Source organism: Lithobates pipiens, unplaced genomic scaffold, assembly GCF_037356315.1.
Source record: "Lithobates pipiens isolate NorthernLeopardFrog02 unplaced genomic scaffold, aLitPip1_a1.2 Scaffold_18, whole genome shotgun sequence".
Classification (NCBI taxonomy): Eukaryota; Metazoa; Chordata; class Amphibia; order Anura; family Ranidae; genus Lithobates; species Lithobates pipiens.
Window position 1 is genome coordinate 306,005,429 of NW_027507758.1, and position 20,295 is coordinate 306,025,723.

A 20,295-nucleotide genomic window follows, 5' to 3' on the forward strand; every position below is an offset into this window, starting at 1 on the left:
GAGCACCATCAAGGGGCAGATTTCAGCTCTGGCTGTATTTTTTTTCAAAGACCCCTGGCGTCTCACTCATTAGTGAGTACCTTTGTGCAGGGGGTGCGACATGTAGTCCCTCTGGTGCGTCCTCCGTTACCTCCGTGTGATTTGAACCCGGTGTTGTCGGCGCTTCAGAAGCCGCCGTTTGAGAATATCAGGGAGATTCCTCTGCTGACCCTTTCACAGAAGGTGGTCTTTCTGGTGGCCATCACATCGGCCAGGAGGGTTTGGGAACTGGCGGCCTTGTCCTGCAAGTCGCCTTATCTGGTCATCCACAGGGATAAGTTGGTGTTGCGTCCGCAACCGTCCTTTCTACCTAAGGTGGTCTTGGCCTTTCATATCAATGAGGACATTGTATTGCCATCATTGTGTTCTAAGCCGAAGCACCCCAAGGAGGTGGCCCTTCACCCTCTGGATGTGGTTAAGGCTCTGAAGGTGTACTTGTCTGCCATAGCTTCCTTTCAGAAGTCAGACTCACTGTTTGTTTCGGTGACTGGTCCTAAGAAGTGCATGGTGGTCTCGTCGGCCACCATTTCCAGGTGGATCAGACAGATTGTAGTCCAAGCCTACGCCTTGAAGGGCAGGTTCCTCCCTTTCCAGTCACGGCCCACTCTACAAGAGCAATCGCAATGTCTTGGGCCTTCCGACACCAAGCGTCTGTCACTCAGGTGTGTAAGGCGGCGACCTGGTCGTCTGTCCATACATTTACCAAGTTCTACAAGATAGACGTCAGTGCTTCGGCTGATGCCTGTTTTGGCCGCAAAGTTTTGCAGGCGGCCGTGTAGTTGCAATTTTAATTTGTTCCTGTTTTTTTTAAATAAAAACGCAGTACTGTTTTGGTTAATGCACTATTGCATTACTTCCGCAATGTTGCGGTCTTGGGGATCACTCCTGTTGAGGATACCCGGTTATATAGGGGTGTTTTTTTTTGTGGGTTTAGTTTCACTAGTTCCCACTTGCCATGGGGGATGACGTTTTTATGCTGTTATTCCCACCCCTCGTTTGGCACTGCTTGGGGACGTCCCATTCAGTTACAGACAGGAACTGTGTCGGTCGGTGAATATAAGACAAAATAGGATTTTTTTTTACTCACCGTCAAATCCCTTTCTCTGTAATTCTCCAACCGACACAGCACCCACCCCTCCTTTTTTCTACGTTATACTGCTTGTTGACATACTGAATCTGCCAGGAGCAGTGGGAAGGGTTGATAGCACGGGGCCCGCCCCCCTGGGGCAGGATTAAAGTTCTGTGTATTGTGTAACAATTTTGCCTAGTTTCTCCTAATGGAAGGCTATTACAACCCATTTAGTTACAGAGAGGAGCTGTGTCGGTCGGTGAATTACAGAGAAAAGTATTTTACGGTGAGTACAAAAAATCTAATTTTTTTTTTTAAATCAATTTTTTTATTTTATGTCGGAAGCAGGATTATAGTAAGGCCTTGCGTACACTGCTGCTGGTAAACTGATGTTTAGGAGCAATTGGGCATTTTTTTCGGCTGCCCCTGAACTCTCCTCTGTTATCTTATCAGTATATGTACACAGGGTAATTTACAGTAGTTTATAGGCAGTTGAGTTTAGAAACATTTTTTGGAACGCAAAAAAATGGGTTCAGACGGATGTTCAGAGGCATTTGAAACGGCAAATGCCTTAACTGCTGGTAAACGCTGCAGAGTTTTATTTACAGACATTTTTTAACAAAATATATATATATTTTTACAAATGCTGCTGAAAGCAAACACGACATGTAAACGTGGCTAAACAGATGTTTTTAGCTGTTTTTAGCAGTTTCTAGCTGTCAAGTTAAATTGTTTAGGAGAGGTTAAACAACATCCTATGTATATGAAGCCTAAATAAGTTAAACCTTATATGTATCAATTTGGCATGTACGAAATAACATATCCACAATTGTATCTATTGTATTTATACAGCACATAAAGCAATATCAATAATTATTGTGAGGTAGATTAGTAGTGGGAAAGCAGTAAAGGGGATAGAGAAACATTGTAGATCACATATGTCAAACACAAGGCCTGCGGCCTGAAGCTGGCCCACCAGGCCTTCTCATGTGGCCCTTGCACACAGTTTTGAAGCCAGAAGCTTAACTGCCTACACATAGAGGTACTAGAGTCAGGCCAGGTAGGAGAGAGATGCAAGGAAGAACTCCTGAACCCAGTACATTGTACATAGCACATAGCACACTCCTAAACCCTGCACTCTGTACATAGTGCATACCTGAGTTCTGCACTCTGTGCTTAGGGCACCCCTGGAACTGCATTGTGTACATAACACACTCCTAAACCCTGCATTTTGTACATAATGCACTTTTGAACCATGCAGATACAACCAGTCCATTGAGGGCAACCATACTGCTGATGCAGCCTGCCATGAAATTGAGTATGTCAACCCTGTTGTAGATAAGTACATTGTTTGTAGTCATCTGTGGTTTTGTATTCAATACAAGAAAACCGAGTGTTGCAAAAATTTTGTGTTGGGGTATTCCATAAGCTTGGTATTGTTTATTTTTTCAAACCAGGGATTTAGCATGGTTAAAATAGGTTGTTTACACACTGATGCAATGCAGTCACAAGGCCACATTCACCATGTAGATAAAGACTAAGCCTGCATTCATCATAGGGCTTTAGGCCCCTGTAACATGGGCTGAATCCAATTCTGCTCAGCAGATCCCCTGCTGAGCTGAACAGAGCAGGCAGATGGCAGATCTGTGCCCACACTTATGCAGAGTGGACATGGACACAGCCTTCTCTGCTCTACTTTATAGGATGTCATATGTAAATGGACTGGCTATCCATTTATACCCAGCTACCCTCCAATCTGGCAAGCCGGAGGGGAATATATCCCTTTTCTTTATTTTTGTATATTTGTATATTTTCTTTATTCATGTATATTTTAACTACTACAGCCCCGTAAGGATTTACCCTCTTCCTGACCAGAGCACTTTTTGAAATATGGCACTGTGCGCTTTAACTGACAATTGCACGGTCCTGTGACATTGCACCCAAGCAAAATTTACGTCCCTTTTTTTTCCACAAATAGAGCTTTCTTTTTGTGGTATTTGATCACCTCTGCGGTTTTTATTTTTTGTGCTATAAACAAAAAAATGAGTGACCATTTTGGGGAAAAAAAAGCAATTTTGTTTTACTTTTTGCTATAATAAATATCCCCAAAAAATATATAAAGAAACAAATTTCTTTCTCAGTTTAGGCCATTATGTATTCTTCTACATATTTTTGGTAAAAAAAAATTAGCAATAAGCATATATTGATTGGTTTGCTCAAAAGTTATAGTGTCTACAAACGATGGGAAGGATTTATGGCATTTTCATTTTACTAGTAATGGCGATAATCTGCAATTTTTAGCGGTATTGCGACGAACAGATTGGACATTTTTGACACATTTTTGGGACCATTGACATTTATACAGCGATTGGTGCTATAAAAATGCACTGATCACTATGTAAATATCACTGGTAGTGAAGGGATTAACACTAGGGGGCAATCAAGGGGTTAAATGTGTGTTCTCTTAGGCTTGATTCACATCTATGCATGTTGCTTTTGAGCCTTTTTGCGGTGCTTGTCGTGTTTTTTGACATGCGTATTTTGCCGCATTTTGCGTTTTTTGTTTTGTTTTTACACTGTGGTTGCTTGGCAACCAGATATATACAGTGAAAAAAAAACACAAATTGCGGCAAAAAACGGTACTTGCGTTTTTGATGCAGGTCCATTGACTTCTATTACATGCAAATTTTGCATGAAAAAAGTCCCCGACCCTTTCCAAAAACAGCACACAAATGCATTGATGTGAACATGTTCCATAGGAACCCATGTTAAAAAATGTCCTTGCATTTCTGCAAAATGCATCAAAAAACGCGCTAGTGTGAATCGAGCCTAAGTGTGTTCTAACTGTATGGGTATAGAACTGAGTAGAAGAGAAGACATATCGCTGTTCCTACTTAGTAGGAACAAATGACATGTCTCCTCTCCTCTGACAGCAGAGCGATTTGTGTGTTTAAACACACAAATCCCCATGCTGGCGTGCGTGCACGCGATTGTGCGTGGCCGAAAATAGAAAGAACATACCCGTATGGGATTTCACCCAGGAGAACCATTGTGTCACAGTACATCTGTGTGAGCCGGTCGGGAATCAGTTAATGAGTAGCACATTTCCTATTTCCCCAGAGCTTCCACCTAGTGCATTTCACAGGTCCATGCATGTAGCGTTGTGCCTGTCCAGTGAATGAGTGGATTAAGCTGTAACAGAGGACAGAGGTACAACCCAGGAGAAGCAGAGGCAACATGCAAGTAGAATTCTGCAGCAGTCACTTTTGACTGGCAAATGTTTCCAGTAAGCTTTAGAGTTTTTGCACCTCAGGAGATGTGGGGGTCCATTTTAAAATTTGTGAATAGCTGGTCTACTTGAGCATTTTAAATTATTTATTAGGCTATCCCTAGTGGACCCAGTGTTGGCAAGCAAGTGGAAAAATGTAAGTCATGTAACGGGTTTAAAATCTCTGTTAGCCAGTTAATGCAGGGATTGGTATGTCGTATTCTTGCTATGGGGAGAGCACTACAACTATATTGTAAGCAAGTTATGTGTACACTATTGGCTGAATGCATTTTAATCATATTCTTAAGTCCCATTTCATTTTTCAGCTCTCCTATTTACATAGTAAAAACACCATTAGGTGATTTCTGCCAAAGATATTTACACAGATTAACACATTAGCTAAAGGAACTCCTAGATATTGTTTAAATAACTGCTACTTTTCATTACACAATACTTTAATATTTTTGTATTAAAATAGGAAGTTTTACTGTAAAATTAGGGGGCTTAGAAGTGCAAACTTAGTTTACTTAAATAGTATTCACTGATATCAAGGACTCTGTGATATGATACACCTGTATTCCCCAACTTGCAAGTATGCATCCTTGATCAAGTTAACCAGCAACAGGTGATAGGAATGTGGTTCTGCAAGGAAAAAAAAAAAGTTATGTCATTTACAAACTGAAAGATCAAAAACTGCTGAGCTGGTACTTTGCCCCTCCATTGCTTACTGAAGTGCCACATTATGGATGGGGTGGGAGTGAGTGGCTGACTCACTGAGAGGCTGAGCCAGCTCTCGATCCAGCGGGGATCGTCCCAGTGCCCGGGACTGGCTGAGTGACAGAGTGAAGTGCACTCCTGTGATCCATAGAAGAAATAGGACCAAAAGAGTTTTTTTGGGCATACCTACAGTGGGATGTGTTCTTCCTCCAATGTCCCACCCCTGCCACAGTTTTCTAAGGGTGTGGCAGTGGTTAATAAATCTTCAAGAATGACCAACTATGCCTGCCCTTTCTGCCTAGCTCCTCCATTCATAGAAGCTAGTACTACAGCTTTATTGAATGATACAGTATCTATAAATGGATTAGAGGTGGGTGATTGAAAGGTCTGCCCCCTTCATTCATATATGTTTCATTCATGGAAGCTGTAGTAACAACTTCTATGAATGGCGAAGCTGGGCGGAAGGGGCGGGCATAGTTGGGCACTCTGACGAGTGCCTGTCACAATCCTTAAGTTCTAATAACGCCCACTGCATCGAAAATTATGATGACATGGGTGGGGGGAGCATCGGAGGAGGAAGATTTCAGTGATCAGTTGACACAGGAGCACAAGGGACACATTTCACTGAAGGCAAGTAATGTCCCTTCAGCTGGTTTAATATTATTTTTGTTTTAGGTAAACTTAGGTTTTAAAGCCATTTAGATAACAAATACATTTTTGTATATTTACATTTGGTATAGATTTCTAATTTTGTTGCATTTCTTCATCCAGGGAACACAAATTTATGATGCAAAAAGAGGATCATTTGTTGACCTGGGAATTCTAGATGTAATGCAAATCTTTGGACGAGCTGGACGGCCACAATTTGATAAGTTTGGAGAAGGTACTATTATTACAACTCACGACAAGCTCAGCCATTACCTTACTCTTCTCACCCAGCAAAATCCGATTGAGAGCCAGTTTCTTGAAAGTTTTTCTGATAATTTGAATGCTGAGGTAAATATGTTTGCATATATTGTTTTGTTTGTCTACAAGCTGTTATATTGTATAGTGTATCATATATGCTATAGATCCTCAAGCAGTGGCATGTGTGGCCCAAGGTTAATTGGTAGTTTTAGTATTGTCTATTCTCTATATGAAATATACCAAGCAACAGACCAAATAGTAGTCATGTAAAGACTCAAGGATTTATTGGGAAACAAACTTATATACCGTTAAGAGGTACTGCATAGTTGACAATATTTCAAAAAGTTTCCAGGGATGCTTCTTGCTGTGTGCCCAGCAAGCCATTATAGGTAGAGAGTGTACTTTAACTAGGGATGGGGAATTTATCTAAAATTGGTGTGGTTCTACAAGAAGCATATTGTTAACCTATTTATTTATTACATACATATACTGTATATTGTGCCAAAAATGTATGCAGTGATTTACATACTGTGTATATAACAATTTATAAAATACTGTATATAGGGGAAGATTTGTTTTAATAAGGACAGAAACACAGCCAAGAAGGTCTTGTTCAGGAGGACACCAGGGCACAGTATTGGGGGTTCAGAAGTGAAAAGTACAGGGAAGCAGCAGGGCATAGTACTGTGGAGTCTGGAGGGCAAAGGAAAGTATAGAGGGGCACTAAGGGAAAAGTACTAGGGGTCAAGAGGGCAAAGTACAGGGGGCACCAGGACACAGTAATGGGGGATCAGGAGGACAAACTACATTGAGGCAACAGGGCACAGTACAGGGGAGAGCAACAGTCTTTGATACAGAAGTGGTTTCCTCCACGTACGGAAGGGAAGTTGCTGTGACAAGTTGTTTCTGACCCCTGATAAATTGGTTTTGGTTTTAGGGTTCCTCGAGACCTGAAAATAATTTTTTAGGGCTCCTCCAGGGTTAAAAGGTTGAGAAAGGCTGCTATAGAGTGTCATCCTGAGTCCGCTGGGTTTGTTGACATCACCTCCAAGATGGTTTTGCTGAGCAGCAGTCTCAGGGCTTTTGGCTGTCTACACAATGGAGGATTTTACAGATACATAACATGCACAAAATATGGTAAATGCACATACATTCTTAAAGAAAGATTTTTGTTGAAATGAATGGTCTGCCAAAAAGAAAATTTTAAGGAAAAGAAACCTTTCAAAGACAACTATGGCACGTTTTGGATACAGAGGACAATTTGTTTGCAAGAGGTATGAATGTCAACATTTACATCAAACTACTAGAACAACCATCTCGGGGGGAGAGTCTTGAATACCATCTGACACTGAAATGTAAAACCATCTTTATCCTGGTGAATTCACAACAGTTCACATCTTCAAACATGTAACTCATAATAAAGTAGCAGTTCATACTAAAAATAACTATCTCTAAATCGACTCGCAGCCACATTCTAAGACATGTAACCTATCTAACCCTGTAAAGCAAAAATTGCTATACGTAACTTTTCTGAAGCCATTCCGATCCGGTCTACAGCGGCGGCTGGGAAATGCCTAAGAAGTGATGTCACCCTTATGCCGCGTACACACACGACCAGACTTTGCGGCAGAAAAGGTCAGACGGAATCATTCCATCGGATATTTCGATCGTGTGTGGGATAATCTGATAGTTTTTCTTAAAAAAAATTCAGACGGACATAGAAATAGAGCATGCTTTAAATTTTTCCAACGGAATCAATTTCTATTGGGAAAACCGTTTGTCCGTATGCTGGTCTGACGGACCAAATATAACGCAAGGGCAGCTATTGGCCACTGACTATTGAACTTCCTATTCTATTCCCATCATATGTCATCGCGTTTGAAATTAACGGACTTTGGTCCGATTGTGTGTGGGCAAGTCCATTCGGCCGGAACTCCGTCGGGAAGACCGTCGGAGTTTATTCTGATGGAAAGTCCGGTCGTGTGTACGTAGCATTAGAGTTACTATGGGGCCTCTGCTGTGGGCTGCCTCTTCTGCAGGTGCCTACGCACAGAAGCTGCCACTGACAGCTCAGCGTGAAACAGACCGGAGCTGCTTCAGAAAAGGTATGTATAGCATTTTTTTCTTTACAGGGCTAGATAGGTTAGTCTTATGCTGTGTACACATGACCGGACTTTCCGGCAGACTAGGTCTGACGGGATCAGTTGGGATCAGTCCATCGGACAATCCGATCCTGTGTGGGCTAGTCCAACCACTTTTTATAAAAAAATGAGACGGACCTAGAATTAGAACATGTTTCAAATCTATCCGACGGACTAAAAATTTGGAAAACTGTTTGTATGTGTGCTAGTCCGACGGACCAAATATGACGCAAGTGCAGCTATTGGCTACTGGCTATTGAACTTCCTTGTTTAGTCCCATTTACGTCATCACGTTCAAAACGAACGGACTTAGTCTGGTCGTGTGTGGCCAAGTCTGTTCATTCAGAAAGTCCGTCAGAACTCTGCCGAAAGTCCGCTGAAAAGTCCGGTTGTGTGTACGTGGAATAAGAATGCCGCTGCAAGTAGATTTATAGTTATTTAGTTTGAAGCTGAACTTCTACTTTAAGTAATTAGAGTAGAGTGGATTTACAAATGCTCACACCTCCGGTCAAATTCTTGCCTTGGCACAATAAATGTTGATCACATTATAGTGACTAATACCTTGTGGAATTTAAAAGCTGGATGTTCCTGACACCTATTAGAATGTAGGAAGCCACTTGGATGAGTGGAAAATATATTTAACAAGTCTATTTGAATTTTACTAATTTATATCAGCTTACCATGATGTGGATAAATGTAAACAGTAAATACGAACTGGCTACAATACACATTTTAAGCTAGCAAAAGCTTAACTTATTTATAGACCAGTTACAGTCAGTACAATGGTGTATCCATTAACCTTTTTGTGGCCAGATGTCTAGATTAGCAGTGGTATACCTAACCATATGACCAATTTACAAATTGTATTACTAATTTTGTTGTTGTACTGTATTAAATATATGCACTACAGTTGCCCCCCTACAGCCTGAAGAGGTAGCAGCAGGGCAGGACTTATGGTGGTGGGGCCCCCTGTGCTTGAGTCACTTTTGGGCCCTACCTTCTATTCATTACCGCATTTATCAGCGTATAACACACACCCTAAGTTTAGGAGGTAATTTTAAGGAAATAACTTAAATTGTAATGCCCATCAATGCAGCCTTATCAGTGTCCATCTGCAGCCTTGCCCAGTGTCATTTGCAGCCTTGTCAGTGTAGCCTTGTCATTTTTAGCCTTGCCTCAGTGTCATTTGCAACCTTGTCATTTGCAGCCTTGTCATTGCAGTCTTGAAGTTTAAAAATGGCGCCGCCGAGATACAAAGTCCTTTGCATCTCAGCAGCACTCAGGTCCTCTCGGCGGTGTAACGACATATTCGGCGACCCATCACAGTTTGTTACAGAAGTGACGTTTTGTTGCCGCCATCTTGGTACACCCCACACTTGTCCACCGTAAGAATACACTAAGAAGGGGTAAAGTAGACATGTTACACCCACCGGAGTTTTTCATTTTACACATATTTATAACAGTAAAGTCAGTTTATATAGTGAAATACAGGACTTAGAACTTCGTCTGACTACTTAGATCTTGAATTTTAAAAGCAGCGGCAACCCTGCTCTTCTCACAGGTTTGCTAATCTGACAGAAGTTTGCTGGTTTTAAAATTCAACATCTAAGTAGTCAGACGGAAGTTGTAAGTATTGTATTTCACTATATACTAACTTTAATGTTATAAATACGTGTAAAATGCAAAACCCTAAAGGGTGTAACAACATGTTCGCTTTACCCCTTCTTAGTGTATCCTTACTGTGGACGAGTGTGGGGTGTAGCAAGATGACGGCGACTGAACGTCACTAACGTAGTAAACTGCGATGTTTCGCCAAATATTACAGCGGTTCTCGGGTCCTCTCGCAGTCCCGAGCGGAGCCAAGAGTAGCCGAATGTACTCAGCTTGGCTCACAGTCATGCCCATTCCCTGTGTTATTTCCATCATAGGCGGGACTGGGCATGACTGTAAGCGGAGCCGAGCACACTCGGCTATGTATCTTGGCGGGGCCCATGGGCCTGAGCCCAGTCAAGCAAAAGGGTAAGTCCGGTCCTGAATAGCAGTGTTTGTCTGAGAGCATCTAGGCTGCATGTGATCACTGTGTCATAAGCGACTTGACATGATTTCATAATCCGGAACCGCTCTGATTGATCAATGTGGACCTGAACTGTCAGTGACAGTTGAATTTGGGAGCCATGAGCAGCACAAAGTGAAGGCTGATGGCTCTAAAGCAAGAGACAGTAAAATGCATTTATTAACCACATAGGCAATTGACGGTGGCAAAGTGGTTGCATAATCCTGATCGGACGTCATATGACGTGATCAGGATTATGAGCCGCTGCACGCCCCCGGGGGCATGCATCGCGGCGATTGTTGTTGCGGGGTGTCAGTCTGACACCCGGCAACTACGATCTCGGTAAAGAGTCTCTGACGGAGACTTTTTACCATGTGATCAGCCGTGTCCAATCACGGCTGATCACAGTGTAAATAGGAAGAGCCGGTGATCGGCTTTTCCTCACTCGCGTCTGTCAGACGCGAGTAGAGGAGAGCCGATCGGCTGCTCCTTTTACAGGGGGGGTCTGTGCTGATCGATTATCAGCACAGCCCCCCCCCCCCGAGGATGCCCACACTGGACCACCAGGGACGCCACCAGACCACCAGGGATGCCCAGCAAAGGTAATCCTCCCTAGACCACCAGGGATGCCAGTCAGTGCCACAATGGATGCCAATCAGTGTCCATAATGGATGCCAATCAGTGCCCACAATGGGCATCACTGATTGGCATGCATTATTGTTTGGCACTGATTGGCATCCATTAGTACAGTATAACACCAATGCCGCCTATCAGTGCCCACCTGTGCCGCCTATCAGTGCCCACCTGTGCCGCCTATCAGTGCCCACCTGTGCCGCCTATCAGTGCCCATCCGTGCCACCTATCAGTGCCCACCCATGCCCATCTGTGCCGCCCATCCATGCCAATCCGTGCCAGCTATCAGTGCCAATTTGTGCCACCTATCAGTGCCCATCCGTGTCGCCCATCAGTGCCGCCTATCAGTGCCACATATCAGTGTCCATCAATGCCACCTCATCAGTGCCACTTCATTGGTGCCACATCATTGGTGCCCATCAGTGTAGCCCCATCAATGCCCATCAGTTAAGGAGAAAACGTACTTATTTACAAAGTTTTGAAACTGAAACAAAAAAACTATTTTTTTCAAAATTTTCGGTATTTTTTTATTTGTAGCGCAAAAAATAAAAACCGTAGAGGTGATCAAATACCACCAAAAGAAAGCTCTATTTGTGGGAAAAAATGATAAAAATTTCATTTGGGTACAGTGTAGCATGACCGCGCAATTGTCATTCAAAGTGCGACAGCGCTGAAAGCTCAAAATTGGTCTGGGCAGGAAGGTGTTTAAGTGCCCTGTATTGAAGTGGTTAACATATGGTCAGCTTGGGGCTTTATTCTGGGGAACAATAATATAAAGCATGTAAACAGGAAATGTCTGCTAAGAGGCTGGAGGGGCTCAGCAAATGCAACAAATAATAAAACATTGGAATTGTTCATTATACACTGTTTTACTGTATATACAGTGTATTTTGATGTCAGAGCACACTCTTTATTTAGATGCAATGTCGAAAAAACTACTATAACTTTGTAAGAGTGTTTATGATCTCATTTATAGGAATGTCAAACTTCGCCATGCCAAAAAGGGCAACACAAATGACAAGTTCAAAGAAGCACTTGTTTTTTTGTTTTTTGTTGCAGCAAGATTCATATCAGATATCAGAATTATTGTAGGGCATTTGTATTTTTTTCCTGCATTTTCTCAGCTTAATTCTGGCTTCCTCCCTCCTTAATGCAAAAAAATATTAACCTTCCACACGGCAGGACTTATTTTCACAATTGTGATTTAGTAAAAGTTTTTGTTTTAGTTTTGTGAAAGTAAAAATGCCAGCAGCTTTTTGCTAAGTTAGAAACTGTCAGTATGCAAAACGGGTCCAGTAAATAAGCTTACAGGCAAGCTTTGTATGTTTATCTAAAACCTTCTTTTAATTGGTTTTCAGCTGTCTTCCTTGTTTTTGTGTGTAATCTAAAAAAGAACCGTACTATAGGATGTATAAGAGTAGATACATTTTTAATACACAGAAGTGATGTTTATTGTGTAGGGTGTTTGCTCCTTATATTTTGTTGCATTGTTTTAAAAATTGTACTTGTCAAGAAAACCACTTGATGGCACCAACACCAGACACTGGCTAATATTTTGGATGACCACCAGATGGCAGACTAAGACCATGTACTGTGTATATGTATATGTATAATATATACAATACAATGTTGAAACTGGTCTACTTCTTTCAGCAGCTGTTTCACTCTTGCACTATCTTTAACTGCTGGATACCATTCATTTTACTGAGGATGCATTAGGATCAACAGACTATAGTATTTTCTGTAATATGTAGTAATCTAGTGTTAAATTTTAATGGCTTACTTTAGCTTGTAAGGGATAAATGGGAGTTCATTTAACCCTTTCAGCATGTGTCTTTTTACTATTTCTTATACAATATACATGTTTTAAGCATAATATGTTTGCAAAGTAAAAACACAAGGTTGTGTCAAAATTCTGCATAATTAATGTGTACTTGTCAGTTCATTGTTCAAGTAAGAATTGTCCATTTTGCTGTAAAGGACAAGTCTGTGTTTATATTGAGTGTCCTGCTAGTTAGGAATACGAACATTTCTCGAAAAACGAAACACAGTTAAGTGGGGATTAAAAGTGATTAATTTGCCATTAAGCGTATATTTTTTGTTTGTTTTTTTGTTTTTTTAGTAAAGCTTGCTATTATTGTAGCACTACTGATTTCTGCAGTTCTATTTATTAGGGTCATAAGCCCTAAACTTTTATTTTGCCAATGCAAAACAACTACTGCATGAAAGAAAGCATTGATTTGAACTTCAAAAACGTATTTTTTTTGCTTTAGGTACCTGTTGCAGTTTGCATGCATGCTATCTTATTAATTGAAGCAAAAGCCCAACACACACACTGTGTGGAAGGGGAATGTATCACAATTAAATTTGGCCATAAAAGGATTGTAAACCAAGAACCCATAAAAAAATGTTAGTTGGCTAGCTGCAAACTTTTAGTTGCATGATATCAAACCTATACTTCGCATTTGTCCATTGGGGAACACATGTTAAACTCAACCTCACACAGTGTGGAACAATGTTCTCTTTAAAACCCTAGCTCTTTTGATTTTACGTCAAGCAGGTCCCTGTGCTGGATAATATAGATCCTGGTAGTCTCCCCAGATGCAGTCATCAAGCTCATGCAGTCCATTGCCCATGTACAGGCTTTGTTGTAATGGCCCAAGTTACTCTTGAGCAGCCTTTGGGATTTTTTTCTAGGGGACACATATGACAGGTCACCTAAATGGTAGAGCCCAGTGCCCTTCTCACAGGCCAGCAGCATATTGACTTGGCCAGTGGTTTCCTGCCAGTGTCTCAGGTGGGTGACTGGGATTGTGGATGCGACTTTGCCATATGATGGTAGCTTCCCTGCCATTATCAGTCACCCCTGTGGTCCGTTCTGTCCTTTTTCTGGGGAAACTATATTTTTAGTTGGAGTTTGTGGAGGCTTCATGTTTAACACTAAGGGGGTTACTACTGGAGCTGGGATGGTGACTGTTTGGATGTGTGGGGCACTGATGCTTTTAGGGACTGTGGAAAGTGCTCAAGCTCGTTAACCACTTCACAGATGGATGTTTATATCTGCATTGTCATTTATGAATAACATTGTGAATCATACTCTTAAGTGGGGTACACGTTTGTCTGATTTTTCTTGATGTTACACAGCAAATCGTAACTGATGAAAGAAAATTTGTATGAACATTCTTACAAATATTCTTGTACGACAAAGGTATTTTTGGTTTGTTTCTAATCATACGCAGTCTTTCGTCTCTGATAATACTACACATTAACCACTTGCCTCCCAGCCGCCACCATTATATGGTGGCAGGTTGGCGCATTCCCGCGAATTGCCGTACCTGTATGCTGGATCCTTTTAAGAGCCATAGCAGGTGTGCGCCCCGTATCTGCATGGCCAGCCGCTGCGATATCCGCCGTCAACCCGCGATCGCGGGAAAGAGAGCCAGGATGAGGATCTGTCATTGTAAACAGACAGATCCCCACTCTGACAGGGGAGCAAAGACAGCTCTGCTGTTCCTAGTGATTAGGAACAGAGATGTGTCTCCTCCTTCAGTCAGCCCTATCCCTCAGAGTTAGAAACACCTCCCAGGGAACACATTTAAGCACTTGATTGCCCCTAGTGTTAACCCCTTCACTGCCAGTGACATTTACACAGTAAGCAGTGCATTTTTATAGCCATTACTAGTTAAAAAATAATAATAATAATGATGATAATGCCATGAATCTATTCCTATTTTGTAGATGCTATAACTCTTGCGGAAATCAATCAATATAAGCTTATTTTTTTTATTTATTTTTTTATTTTACATTTTGCTATAATAAAATATAAAAAATTCAGAATTATCTCTCTTTTTTGGTTTATAGCACAAAAAATAAAAACTTCAGAGGTGATCAAATACCACCAAGAGAAAGCTCTATTTGTGGGAAAAAGGGGACATCAATTTTGTTTGGGTACAACGTTGCACGAGCACGCAATTTTCAGTTAAAGTGACACAGTGCCATATTACAAAAAAATTGCCTGGTCATTAAAGGGGGGGCAAATCCTTCCAGTCCTTAAGTGATTAAATGAAAATCATTTGTTCTGTTCCCATACGAGAAGATTTTTTGAGTTTGTCCCTTAGGGAATTTTCATAGAAAAATTTGGAATCGGCTGTCAAAAGTTGTGTACACACTATACGAAAATTCTTTGGACAAAAATGTTTGCACGGTGTGTACAAGCTATTAGGCTTTCAGTGTGCCTGTAAATGACAGTAATCTGAAATGTCAGTAGATTACTCAAATCAAAGACACAATGTACAGAGTTGATCTGAGCAGCTATAAATCTTGTGATCACTCCATGTATTTACATGTGAAAGCTCTCCCCTTCCTTTTACAACAGAGGAATGAGCATTCCGTTGGTTAGACATCAGTTAGGGCTGCCCCCTAGGACTTTTTTCTGTCTGTAGAAGTTATTGAGAATTTTTACAGTTGTCCTTGCTTCTACATTGTAGCCTGGAGCCGGCTGAAGAGATTTAAAACAAGGTCAGGGCTGCTATTACAGCTCTAAGTTTGTTTAACCTTTTTAATGCCTTCAAGTGGGGCATGCAAATGAATTCAAGTGAACCTGTAGTGTTTGGTGCATGTACTCTTTCTGTTGTTTTCAGAACATAAAATATTTCTTTTTAAGTCAGATAAATATAAATTGTTGCCTATGGCTATTTTAATGCCACTTGCAGTCAGCAGGGTGGTGAGCCTGAAGCTCCCCTACTACTATGCTGTGAATTGCTATGTTATGAAAATCTCTTTATATCAGAATATCAAATTACACGCACAGCTGGAAAATAGGCACTCATACACCTGTTTTGTTCTTTATTGATGCATTGGTTCAAATGCCACTTTATGCAGGGACATATCTCCTTAGATCTAGTTTGTATGGGCATTATGGTCAGCTGCTGACTTTGCACCATCCACAGGCAGCCTAACTCTTCAATAAAACAACAAAGTCAAATCCAATAAAATGTTACCAAATTTTTCCAGATAATTGCAGTATAGAATATATTATCCAGCCTTTTGGAATAAAAGAAGACAATGACTTTCCTAAGCCCCTTTTCTGTAAAGTATTAACACTGACTGATGGAACAATGAAGAAATTGTGAGGCTCTAGCTAGGACTAAACTAACAAGCATTAAACAAGAGGAAGGGATAGAGGGAGATACCAATTCACATAAAATAATTTACAATGGCCTAAAACAACCACTAGATGGCAGTATAGTACTGAAAAATAAAAGTCTGATGAAGTTCAAATCGACATATAAAAGGATAAAATATAATTGGGACTTGTAACAGTTGGATACAATCAGATACAGACCTTTATGAATTTCCCATTACACAGAGAACCAAAAGGAGAACAGGTATATTATTAGAAAAGAATTATAAAAAGTTTCACATGCATTCTATCTGTTTTAGTGTGGTCCACATACCTAAGAGGTTACAGCAATAAAACAAAGAAGGAAAGCAAAAATAATGTCCTCAGGTGTGAGGCATTACTGAAAGGCATGATGTCTTGGGTTATAAATATTTCCTTTGGTATACTAGTTGGACGTTAAAGTGGTTGTAAACCCTCCTGAAAAAAATAAACACCCTGCAAGATAGGCATAGTGAGCTAGTATGCTTAGCATACTAGCTCATTATGAATTACTTACCCGATAAGGAAGCTTCCAAGCTTCCACAGCTGTCCTCGTCTCCCCCTCCGGCCGCCGACATCTATCCCGGAGATTACTTCCGGGTATCACAGCTCTGTGATTGGCCAAAGCCGCAATTACATTACTCCTGCACATGCGAGGGAGCTGCTGGGAACGGCACAGTACAACTGAAGCAACGTCACGTACGTACGCATTACATCGGCACATGCGAATACAGTGATATCTCCTAAACCGTGCAGGTTTAGGAGATATCCAGGGCAGCTACAGGTAAGCTTAATTAAAGGCTTGTCTGTAGATTAAAGTGGTTGTAAAGGGTTTAAAACCACTTTAATAGCTGTGGTAATGTTATACATGTGACCATTAAAGGGTCCATTTAAATGCCAAACTTGTGATGCAAATAATTTATTTAAAGCAAAAGGCGGGACAAACAAGTCACATCTTGTACTGTCTTACAAGATCTTAAAGACTTCCTGGTGCTTAGAAAGTTACAGCTGAGCCTTTACCATTTGGTTTTATTTTCCACTTTAGGGTCCTATTACTCCCCACTGCTACATTATCTCCTACTTCCTTCCCTCCATCTCACGGTCCAGGCACCAGCATTCTCCCACCACTGATGGAGAAACGACAACAATTAAGCACACAGGGTAATGCATTGTATGGAGAATGAGTTCAACCCTGGTTATGTGCAGTGGCACACTGCACAACTTTCATAAAGGGGTTAGGCGCATGTGAGGTCCCAAGGTAATTAGCTATAGGTTTACTATAGTGCTAAAGTTACTAAAGGATTATTGAAGTGCACCCTCCTAAAGCTGGACAAAGAATAGTCCTGGTAATAATAGAACCTTAGCAGGCAAAAACAAATAAAATCCGGGCCCAATCATGAGAACCTGGACCCCAGTAGAGTTTCAGGCTGAGTGGTGTGATGGGGACCCCAGAATGCTAACTGATGGCAGTCCAGAGGCAGAGACCACAGGAAGTTATTAGGTCATTCGATTTCTGTGTACACACTATATTGTCGAAAGTATTGGGATGCCTGCCTTTACATGCATGAAGATTAATGACATTCCAATATTAGTCCATAGGGTTCAATACTGAGTTGGCCTTTTGCAGCTTTAACAGCTTCAACTCTTCTGGGAAGGCTGTCCACAAGGTTTAGGAGTGTGTTTATGGGAATGTTTGACCATTCTTCCAGAAACACATTTGTGAGGTCAGGCACTAATGTAGACGTGAAGGTTTGGCTTGCAGTCTCTGCTCTAATTCATCCAAAAGGTGTTCTATGTGGTTGAGGTCAGGACTCTGTGCAGGTCAGTCAAGTTCCTTCACCCCAAACTTGCTCATCCGTGTCTTTATGGACCTTGATTTATGCACTGGTGCACAGTCATGCTGGAGCAGGAAGGGGCCATCCCCAAACTGTTCCCGCAAAGTTGGGAGTATGAAATTGTCCAAAACGTCTTGGTATGCTGATGCCTTAAGGAGCCAAGCCCAACCCCTGAAAAACAACCCCACACCATAATCCCCCTCCACCAAATGATTTGGACCAGTGCACAAAGCAAGGTCCATAAAGACAAGGCGGGTTTGGAGTGGAGGAACTTGACTGGCCTGCACAGAGTCCTGACCTCAATCTGATAGAACACCTTTGGGATGAATTAGAGCTGAGACTGCGAGCCAGACCATCTCATCCAACATTAGTGCCTGACCTCACAAATGTGCTTCTGGAAGAATGGTCATAGATTCCCATAGACACACTCCTAAACCCTGTGGACAGCCTTTCTAGAAGAGTTGAAGCTGTTATAGATGCAAAGGGTGGGCCAACTCGATATTGAACACTGCATGCTAAGATTGAGATTTCATTAACCACTTCAATACAGGGCACTTAAACACCTTCCTGCCCAGACCAATTTTGAGCTTTCAGCGCTGTCGCACTTTGAATGACAATTGCGCGGTCATGCTACACTGTACCCAAATGAAATTTTTATAATTTTTTTCCCACAAATAGAGCTTTCTTTTGGTGGTATTTGATCACCTCTACGGTTTTTATTTTTTGCGCTACAAATAAAAAAATACCGAAAATTTTGAAGAAAAAAATGTTTTTTTTTGTTTCAGTTTCAAAACTTTGTAAATAAGTACATTTTCTCCTTCACTGATGGGCACTGATGGGGCTACACTGATGGGCACTGATAAGGTGGCACTGATGGGCACCAATGTGGCACCAATGAAGTGGCACTGATAGGCGGCACTGATGGGCGACACGGATGGGCGACACGGACGGACACTGATAGGTGGCACAAATTGGCACTGATAGCTGGCACGGATGGGCGGCACGGATGGGCATGGATAGGCGGCACGGATGGGCATGGATAGGCGGCACAGGTGGGCATGGATAGGCGGCACAGGTGGGCACTCATAGGCGGCACAGGTGGGCACTCATAGGCGGCACAGGTGGGCACTCAGGCGGCACAGGTGGACACTCAGGCGGCACAGGTGGGCACTCATAGGCGGCACAGGTGGGCACCCATAGGCGGCATCGGTGTTATAGTAATGGATGCCAATCAGTGCCAAACAATAATGCATGCCAATCAGTGATGCCCATTGTGGCCACTGATTGGCATCCATTATGGGCACTGATTGGCACCCATTGTGCTGACTGGCACCCTGGTGGTCTAGGGAGGATTATGGATTTTTATTACCTTTTCCCTGGTGGTCTAGTGGTGTCCCTGGTGGTCCAGTGTGGGCATCCTCGGGGGGGCTGTGCTGATAATCAATCAGCACAGACCCCCCCTGTCAGAGGAGCAGCCGATCGGCTCTCCTCTACTCGCGTCTGACAGACGCGAGTGAGGGAAAGCCGATCACCGGCTCTTCCCATTTACACTGTGATCAGCCGTGATTGGACACGGCTGATCACATGGTAAAGAGTCTCCGTCGGAGACTCTTTACCGAGATCGTAGTTGCCGGGTGTCAGACTGACACCCCGCAACAACGATCGCCGCGATGCGCGCCCCCAGGGGCTCGCAGCGGCTCATTATCCTAATCACGTCATATGACGTCCGGTTAGGATAATGAAACCACTTTGCCGCCGTCAATTTGTAATAGGGCGGGCGGCAAGTGGTTAAAGTTCATGTATGTGTAAAGGCAGGCACCACAATACTTTTGACAATATAGTGTATGTATATACTGTATATAAAATATTCAACCACACAGTTTTACTTTTTTGACTACCAAACAGTGGTTAAACCACCGCAATACAGGACACTTACACGCCCTTCCTGCTGTTTAATTGACAATTGTGTGGTCATGCTACACTGTACCCAAACAGAATTTTTTTTATCATTTTGTTCTCACAAATAGAGCTTTCTTTTGATGGTATTTGATCACCCCTGCATTTTTTATTTTTTGCTAAACAAATAAAAAGATACGTAAAATTGTGATAAAACATTTTTCGTTTGTTTCTATTATAAAATGTTGTAAATAAGTATGTTTTCTCCTTCACTGATGGGGACTGATAAGGTGGCACTGATGGGCATTCATGGGGGGCATTGATAGGCATCACTGATGGCACTGGCAGGCATTGGGGATGAGCACTGATTGGCAGCTGCCTGGACACTGATAAACAATCAGCACAGACCCCCCTCCCCCCTGTCAGGAGAACAGCCGATTGGCTCTCCTCTACTTGCATCTGTTAGACGAGTGTGGAAAAGATGATCAATGGCTCTGGATGTTTGCATCATGTGTTCAACAAGAAAAAAAAGTGTGTGTCTTGTTGAACACATATATTAAAATGATTTTAGTGGTAT

At 42.0% G+C, this 20,295-nt stretch overlaps 1 protein-coding gene across 1 annotated transcript in view; it reads left to right on the forward strand.

Moving 5' to 3' along the window:
• Window positions 1–20,295, forward strand: part of ASCC3 (activating signal cointegrator 1 complex subunit 3) — a 1,010,279-nt gene that overhangs the window by 658,362 nt on the left and 331,622 nt on the right. Inside the window, exon 16 of the mRNA XM_077487192.1 lies at window positions 5,865–6,089. Coding sequence (XP_077343318.1) covers window positions 5,865–6,089 — 225 coding nt within the window. The remainder of the gene's footprint in view (window positions 1–5,864; window positions 6,090–20,295) is intronic.